Genomic DNA, 9,526 nt, shown 5'->3' with positions numbered 1-9,526 from the left:
CTGGTCAGGCGTTGTCGGCGCGTGTGGGCTGCGGCTAGGAAGATACTCTGCAGGAATGCGCAACTGGTTAAAAGAGCAGCAGACCGAAAACGCCGACCAGCCCCTGTATACCAGCCAGGCCAAAAAGTCTGGCTCTCTACACGAGACCTTCCCCTCCACGTACTCTCCCGAAAACTGGCTCCCCGGTTTGTGGGTCCTTTTCCCATCACCAAGGTCATAAACCCAGTCTCAGTGAGACTAGGGCTTCCCAGGGCCATGAAGGTACATCCCACCTTCCATGTAGGGAAATTAAAACCGTTGAAGGAGAGCGCTATGGTTCCCACCGTCAAACCCCCCCCGCCCCCCCGGATGATCGATGGAGGTCCGGTTTACACGGTCAAGTCACTATTGGCTAGTCGGAAAAGGGGTAGAGGGCGACAGTTACTGGTTGACTGGAAGGGTTATGGTCCTGAGGAGCGGCAATGGATTCCTTCCCGCTTCATCGTAGACAAAAACCTCATTGAGGATTTTGACCGCCTCAACTCAGAGGAGCCTGGGCCGTCAGGAGCCGTCCCTAGAAGGGGGGGTACTGTCATGTCCAAGAAACTTATAGTGAAAGTTTATTCTTTATGTTAGAGTTGTCATGTCCCTTTGTCTTGTGCTTTATGTCTATGCCCTTAATTATTTCTTCCTCTCATTTCAGGCCTCCACGCTCCCCGCCCCTTTCTGTCTCCTGCGTCCTTGATTATTTTCCCCGCCCTGATTGTTTCCAACTGTGTCCCCTTTACCTGTGTATATATTGTGTTAGCTCCCTCCTGTTAATTGTCAGTTTGTTGTCTCTCGAAGACCTACGTATCGGCTTACCTCACGGCCCTTTCACGGACCTTTCACGGACCTATGCTATAGATCACGATTCTAGTTTTCCTCGAAAGAGTGTTTGGTTTTCCTTATTTTATTACTGTGCAAAATTCCAGTAAAGTCTTTATTTTGAAACGCTATCTGAGTCTGAGTTTTGAGTCGTGCAATTGAGTTCATGCCTCAGTGTTCACCCCTTGACAATGTTTTGGTTCCTACCTTTTTATGTGCAACATTTAGAGGCGGAACTAATCTGCTGTGTTTTGTGTTACACCTGTTTAATCGACGCACTGGATAGTTGCAAAGGCAGAGCAACGCAAGACGTTAAAGGAAAACTACGGAAACCAAAGGAAAAATGCATATAAAGTTATTATCAACCCCTCTAGGTGACTAGCAGCCTACAAGTTACGTTTCGTGCTGGTTTTGTGTAATTGTGTGCGGTTGAGCTGCAGGTTTGTGTGTGTATGTATGTATGCTATGCGCTAGCTTGTGCTACATGCTATTGTTAGCTTGTGCTACTTACTGTGTGTGATATGTGCGCCGTTTATTGTTTGATTGGCGGCATTAACAGTGATGACATATGCATATATTACATATTTATTTGTTGTTTACCTTTTATATTTTTCTGTCTTATAACCCAGTTCTCCCGGGTTGGAATAGGTCCCACAAGAATAAACCCCGTATTTAATCAAGACCTCAGCCTCGTGTCATTTACTGGAGGGAGCTACATTAGTATTTTAAAAAATCTCCTGAGGGAGAATCCCCCCAGACCCCCCTGCAGGGGTTGGGTTTTCAGCATGTCAACTCTTTCACCTGTGGGGAAATTACAGGATTGGCTCCAGGTCGCCCTTTTTATTTATTTACTACAAGACAAATGTGCCTTTTTATTTCATACAGTTCAATTTGTATTGAGACAGGGAAATATCTAAACCTCACGCGTTGCATTTCACTGTCAAGGGGAGCGTGTATGTAATTACATTGCAAATACTGACTTGAGCCCCACCACTGTATGGGTTAGCCCTACACAAATACAAATACTCTGGCGCCACAACTGTTTGCGGTCTACTATGACAGAGAAGAGCCTATCAAGTTTGGCTGTACTCAGCATTGAATCAAAACGCACCATAGCTTTAAATCTTAATAAGTTTGTGTGGCGTTTTGCTGATCAAGATGGTACGCCGCATTCAGCTGTTATAGACATGCCAACTTGATGCTCTGCTCACGGATGAGTCGATGAGAATAATAAACTGTTTAAGAAGATGACCTTACGTGTGTAAATATATTTTATATATATATATCTCAAGTCCTGAGAAAGTCAAATAAGACGGTGTGTAAAACTTCACTGCCCAGCCGAAAAAAGGTAACCACTTTGATTTAACTAGGCGAGTAGGTAAGGACTTTCCACTGGATCATAACTGCAGCGATGTACCATAATTTTCGGACTATAAGGCGCACCTGAATATAAGCCGCAGCAGCTAAATTGAATGATGCGTACATATATAAGCCGCACTGGACTATAAGCCGCAGGTGTTTTAATGTTTAATTACCATATGTAAGGGTTCGTGCACAGAGGGGATTGTCTGGAAAGAGATGGCTGTTTGAGGAAGCTCCCATTTATTAACATTTCAACAAACAAGTTGCATATTTGCATAACGTATTCAAGTGTTACCATTTAGTGCAATAGTAGCTACAGAACATGTACTGTGCTGTGTAAACTGTACTGTATCACATAGCGTTTCAGACACACAAACTTTTCAACTTTCAAACTTAAACGGTGCGCTCCCAGCGCACGTACCGGCAGTGATCTACAGCAGTGGTTTTCAACCAGTGGTACAGGGACAAACTGTCTCGCTCTCGTAATGTCTGTCTGTCTTGCTCTCGTTCTGTCTCTCGTATAACTCTCGGTTCCACTTTCACTTTTGCGCGCTACCTGTCTCACTCTTTTCCGGCCTTCAGCTTTTCCTGCTGGAGCCCGCCGCTTAAAGGTGGGGGGCGCGGACCGGCCATAGAGCCCATAAAGTTAAAGGTGGTGGACTGTAACCTGTAAAATCCATAGATTTAGGAGGTCCCCTAGTGGCCGTTAGCTGTAAAAATCCATAGATTAGCCGCACCGTTATATAAGCCGCAGGGTCGAAAAATGGGAAAAAAGGCGCGGCTTATATTCCGAAAATTACGGTATATTTTTTATCTGAATACACGTTGTTTTAACCCTAATTGATGCAGTTAGTCATTTATTTAATGTTTGTTCTTTCTGATGTAAAGTCAAGGTTGTAACTTTTTGCAATGAAGTTGTGGGGCGCTGAACTGTTCCTTTGATTCTTTTGAATTATGATAGTAATTACTGGTTTTTCAAATTTGAAGGAGGGTGAGAAAGCATCTTGAGGAACGTTCATCATTAACTCCTCCAAAAAAAATAGTTTATTTAAAAATAACACTGAATATGTGAATCATAACAGTGATTGACAGCTGATAGGAATAATATGATTGTTAATATTATCATATTCATACAGACACACATCAATGAGACAGTTAATTAATGTACTTATTGCAGCAGTCTGCATATTTGGTACCCCTGCTGGTCTAAGAGTTAAACCAACTCATTCAGTTAAAATTCATTAAATTACGTGTGCCACCTTATATATTTATATTTAAGGCTTTACTGATGTGCCACAATAATGTCACCTATTGTTATTGAGTTAAAATATAAATATTGTGGCTTTCCAAGTTAACATTGATTGATATGACTGCAATTAAATTAGCATATACTTCTGCCAGGGGATGCGACCCCTGAAATTCTCCTGCCACCCTCTTGCCACCCCATGAATATTTGTCTAGATCCGCCCCTGGTGATGACCCTGCGTCAGAAGCCCGTCTCTTTTCGGTGCAGCAAAACAGCAGCGGTTCTTTAAAGCCTTAGCTTGGCCCTAGATTAACAATAAACACACAAGTATAATATTAATGTTCAGGAAAGGTGTGGTGAATGGACTGAACAAATCGCCGTAAATACCGATCAGGCAGAGAGGAGAGAGTTTCATGCTCTCTATGTTACGGCTACTTGACGGGCATCGCCAGGAAGACCCTCCGCTATACAAAACAAAACGTTACTACACGTAAGTATGATAGAGAATTGCGAAACTTTACCTGAAGCCAGCTATTCTCCGACAACATACCTACGCGGGGGCGGAAGCAAAACACGGCAAGAACGGAAGTGGGTAGGTCTGGGCACCAGCGAACAAGAGGCCGCCAGCTAGAAGCCTCTGCCCCTTTATAGGGTGCCCCCTTGCAGTGATAGGCTAAAAAGAATATGCATTACAAAACTATTTACTGCTCATCCTGCTACACTTGCAACAAACATATCTTGAACTTTTCATCCAGATGGTTAAAAGAGTATTTCAGGTATCAACTTCCAGAAGAGCAGTTACGGTTTTTTCATAGGACTTCTGGTGTTATTAATTATGCAAACAGCCTGCCTGTAGGTATGCTGACGTCAGCTGCCTCATGGCTATGGGTTAGAAATGGTCTGCTGCACCTTTTAGTAGGTTCAGAAGGCCTTTGTTATTTTTTTACATGTGTGCCCGCCGATACAAATACAATACGATGTGGATCTGTAGTGGTCTAATAATGACGTAGCGAACTAGGAAATGAGGTAAGATGTATGGACGGGTCAAATAAGACATACATTTTACCCAGGAGACAGCTGTTTGTGTCATGTGTGAAGACATACTGTAACTGAATACATTGATTTATTATAAGTCACGTGATATGAAAAATAACGTACCAATGTAACCCAAGCCAGGATCCTTTCCTTAACCTAGCCAAGTCGTTTTTGCTGCAAAAACATTAAACACATTATTCTGTTTGAATTCACAATGTTAACCAGGTGCTTAAAACTGTGATTGTTAAGTTTCACTTTTATTTTAGAAACATGCAGTAGCTGCAGTCTTCCCAATCTGCCTCTTCTGTAGCAACACAACGAAACTGATAACAAGTAGTAACGGGTCAAAAACGTGATAACGTTTCATCATGTGCTTCGAACAGACGGAACAATTATTTTAAATATGGATGAATTACCGTAATATTTGCAACAGTTCTCCTGAGCCCAAGATAGGTATTCCTACCAACTTTTTTAATACCTAGACATTTACTTTACGGCCGACATGAGGTTGACATCTATGGATTCTTCACAACTAGTTGAATGTATTGCCATGAAATTTGGTGCACACATTCATGACCCCTAACAATACATTTTAATCACTTGCGTTGATACAAGACTTTTCCTAAAGCTCATTCATCAGGCCAACACTTTGATTGGTCCTATACTTTGATATTTTCCCAAAGAGCTCGAAAACTAATGAAATTCCCATTGGCCTCGCTCAGCTGTACTCTATGTGTATTACTCATTTAAAAAACGTGAGCATACTTGCATGCTAAACTACGATTGCAGACATGGCAAACATAAGCCAAGACCTGACGTGTTGAGTTTATGAGCTTCCTTTTACTATAATTCTTAACCTTTGCTCACATGACATCAACCTCTGCCACAAATGTAAAAAGGGAATTATCTTGATTTTAGTAGTTAAAGATGTCAGTGTGTTTTTTTTATTTCAATTGGTAATGACCCTTACTGTATACAAAGTGTCAACCCAGTGACAGATCAGCCTCCAAATATTCAGATGCTGTTTGTATTTGTTTGGCATAAATGATCGGTTCATGTCCAAATAGTGTATGTCTATTAGTATAAAAAACGATTTTGAAATAATACAATCAATACAAATGTTTGGAAAACAAATCTCACTTGCAAGTTTTAAACTTACATTACCCTTCTTAGGGTTAGTTTGGCAAAGAGGTTCGAATGTGAGGTCTTATTGTCTGAGGAACATGAAAAGTGTCTCCTTAAATAATTCCAATATAAAGCTGAGGCTATCCATCTAATGACCAGAAATAACAAACATGTTTAAAAAGCAGGTTTGTCTGTGGAGTCCTCCCTTCAGAGGTTTGTTCAGGCCTAGCAGTGTAGACACCAACCCATAATCCTCCTGCAGACACACCTGTAGAGGAGAGTATAAAGACCCTGGACTGAACTGAGTCAAACATCATGCTTCAAGGAATCTCTCCACAGCAGCTCCACAGCCTCCAGACCGACCCTGAAGATGACTCCCTCTGCCAGCCTGCTGCTGCTGCTCCTGCTCGGCCTCTCTCAGGCACTTCCTCTCCAGGAGGAAGGAATCGAAGAAGATGAAGAAGAAGAAGTAGACGAAGAGGACACTGTCGACATCACCACCAGGATTTTGACCTCCAACAACGCCACAGATGAGATCCTGCTGGAAGGAGACCTGCTGGCTCCCAAAACCAGAAACGCCATGAAGTGTTGGTCCCAGAGCTGTCTGTGGAAGAAAGGCTCCAGAGGCTTAGTGACGATCCCCTTCACCACGAGCAGTCAATTCACCAGCTCGGAGAGACAGAAAATCACCAACGCTATGAATGCCTTCCACAGCAAGACCTGCCTCCGCTTCGTCCCCCGTCGGAACCAGTACGACTACATCAGCATTGAGAACAAGGGCGGATGTTACTCCTCTCTGGGCAGAACAGGAGGCAGACAGGTGCTCTCTCTCAACAGGCGGGGCTGTGTCTACCACGGCACCATCCAGCACGAGATCAACCACGCTCTGGGCTTCCAGCACGAACAGACCAGGAGCGACCGCGACTCATACGTCAGGATCAACTGGCAGAACATCAACCCGCAAAATGCCTACAACTTCAAAAGGCACAACACCAACAACCTGAACACCCCCTACGACTACAGCTCCATCATGCACTATGGAAAAACAGCCTTCTCTATCCAGCGGGGGAAGGACTCCATCACCCCCATCCCAAACCCCAACGTCCAGATCGGCCAGAGGAGGGGCATGTCTCGCTGGGACCTTTTTAGGATCAACAAGCTCTACCGTTGCTAATAACAATGCTGATGAAAAATCGTACTTTTTCTGCTTTGTTTTTCCTGTAATTAATCAAAAAACACTGTGACGTATGGAATCAACATCAAATATGTCACTGTTCTTCAAATGTTCAAACGGCAGATTATATGACCGTCGTCATATCCCTAAACAACCTAGTTAATAAAAGTAATGAAGAAATTACTGATTACTGTCAAGTTATTTTCATCATTTGATCTATAGTGGTCTCATAATGACGTAGCGAAGGAGGAAATGAGGTAAGATAATGTCGTGAAAGGAGCAACAAGTCCATGCAGACGAAGGGTGTGGGGGGGGGGGGGTATATGGGTGGTTAATGGGTGGATGTATGGACGGGTCAAATAAGACATACATTTTACCCAGGAGATAAAAGTGCTGCAGAGATTACTGATTGCTGTCTAGTTATTTTCATCATTTGTGTCTTTAAAAAAAAAATACACACATATGCCAACCCAGTCTCACGGCATTTTGTGTTTTAGTCACGACATTTAATCTATTGATTCGTGTTCACCAAAACGATTTTCACCTTTTTTTTGTGTCACACAGAACGATTTTAAAAGCAATGTATTTATATTGGTAGGTTGCAGGGGCGTAGCTGGGGGGGGGAGGTTAGGATGATTCCAAGGGCCCAGAACTGGGGGGGGGGGGCCCAGAGAACACTTTTATTATCTTTTTATTAATATGGTTTTATTATTATCCTCAAGTAAGTTAATGTAGATGTCTCAAAAGTATAATTGCCTGTATTAAAAAAGACGTCCAAAAAAAAAAAGGTGCTTGTTACTCTGTTTGACAGAATGAGCACCGCTCCCTTCATTCATTGCATGGTATGGGCGCCTGAGCAATGGAGCAAGCGGAGCAGGTGCATCCCCACAATTGACCTTGGGGGAGCAAACGTGTGCTTTTGCACCCCCACTTTTTGATCATATGAAACATATGATATGTCCCCCCCAATATATCACTGTAAACATAAGTATGTAATTTCAATCGAATTAATAATACGCAATGAAAGAACTTGTGCTGATTATAGACACTTAATAGCGAGTTTTTAAGTTTCCAAAGATTGTGACCCCCCCCTGCATTTCGCTCACAATGGTTTGATCAACTGCCTCCCACCCACAGCAGTCCTGATGTGGGTAGGCTGAAGCCCATCTCCTACTGTAACTAACCTGCACACTGTGTGTGTGTGTGTGTGTGTGTGTGTGTGTGTGTGTGTGTGTGTGTGTGTGTGTGTGTGTGTGTGTGTGTGTGTGTGTGTGTGTGTGTGTGTGTGTGTGTGTGTGTGTGTGTGTGTGTGTGTGTGTGTGTGTGTGTGTAGCCAGCCAACCAGGTAGAACATGGCAGAAAAAAGAAAAAATCAGGAGAAGGAGAGAAAGAGAAACAAGAGTTACAGGTAATGGAAATATCAGTCAGCTTAAAGTGTAGGATAACATAACAAATTAAGACACAAATACTTGGATAATATATTCCCCCCTCTCTCCCTTTCTTTACAGAGTAGCATAAAGATTGTGTATTCAAACCAGTTCAGTGTACTCATAAGTGTATTGCTCTCCTTAATGTAGAATGATGTGGTGACTGTGCAGACTCAGGGAGGAGGCAGAGGAAGTGAGAAAGAGACCCAAGAGTTACAGGTAATGGGATATCAGACAACTTAAAGTGTAGGATAACATCCCTAGTCAAAAAATGCTATAGGAATCTCTATACGTTTTTGGAACCCTATAGGAATCCTTTAGGATCCCTTAGGATTTTGAGACAGTTCTGTGCTCTATATTGCAGGAAATTGCACGTACAGGTGTTCATTAAATTAAAAAGATTCTGCCATGGAGGTGGTCGTGCCTGACCCACTCCAAACCACCCCTTGCCTGCCAGTTACTAATCTTGCACCCCCAATTTCAACTATAACTAGGTGGCACGGCAACGCACCAGCAGCTTGCAGCTTGAACAAACTGACAGGAAAATGTCCTCTACAGCTCATGAATCAGGAGCTCAGAAACGAAAGAAAAAACGTCAGCAAGAGGAAAATAATAAAAGAGGTCGACAGCTAGTCACCAAGTATTTTCACAAGAAAGGTATTTATTCACAGAACTTGTTTTGAAGCCCATAACAGCTTGGCCAACATTTTGTGGCTGACGTTAGCTACCTGTTGCTATCAAAAATTAGATGAGTGTAGATGAGCCCAGTGAATTTGTATCCAGCAGCTATGCCCTTTTGCTATGGCTAGCTAACCTAACCTCTATAATGTTACATGCTAATCACATCTGCTCTAATGCACAGATGCGGCTTCAGGATCAGTACCCCTTCCCTCAGGCCAGCTCCCAGTTGAAGGAGAGGGAGGTAAAGCAGCATGACTTGGGGTTAACAAACAGATTTTAAATATGCTTACCATGCATTGAATATAACTTTAGGTAATATTCACATTTAGTTACTCTAGTTCTTCCAGTAATTGCAATACCATTTACCACTGGCACATTAAATTGAGGTTGTTACAGTAGCTATAGCTAGATTTGAGCAATTGGAAAATATCTATACAAATGATTATTATTATTATTATTATTATTATTATTATTATTATTATTATTATAACAATTAAGAGATAGCTCGAGCTGTACTGTGTTATTACCATTATAGGGCATTTTATAAATTATGTACACTATGGATACTCTAGAGCCAGGGCCCTCGAGTAAGGCAGCCAATGAGGAGAGCAGAGGTGAAGAGGCAGAAGT

At 42.5% G+C, this 9,526-nt stretch overlaps 1 protein-coding gene across 1 annotated transcript; it reads left to right on the top strand.

The window, feature by feature from the left end:
* Positions 1-5,984: 5,984 nt before the first annotated feature.
* Positions 5,985-6,788, top strand: LOC307030530 (high choriolytic enzyme 1-like; the record flags this gene model as incomplete). The annotated part of the gene is made up of 1 exon (XM_079667023.1): positions 5,985-6,788. One exon carries the CDS (start codon positions 5,985-5,987, stop codon positions 6,786-6,788), a length of 804 nt encoding a protein of 267 aa, XP_079523149.1.
* Between the last annotated feature and the right edge of the window lie 2,738 nt (positions 6,789-9,526).

Source organism: Notothenia rossii (genome assembly GCF_949606895.1).
Source record: "Notothenia rossii genome assembly, chromosome: 2".
Taxonomy (NCBI): Eukaryota; Metazoa; Chordata; class Actinopteri; order Perciformes; family Nototheniidae; genus Notothenia; species Notothenia rossii.
Note: the sequence above shows the minus strand (reverse complement) of the source record. Positions and strands in the feature narration are given on the sequence as shown.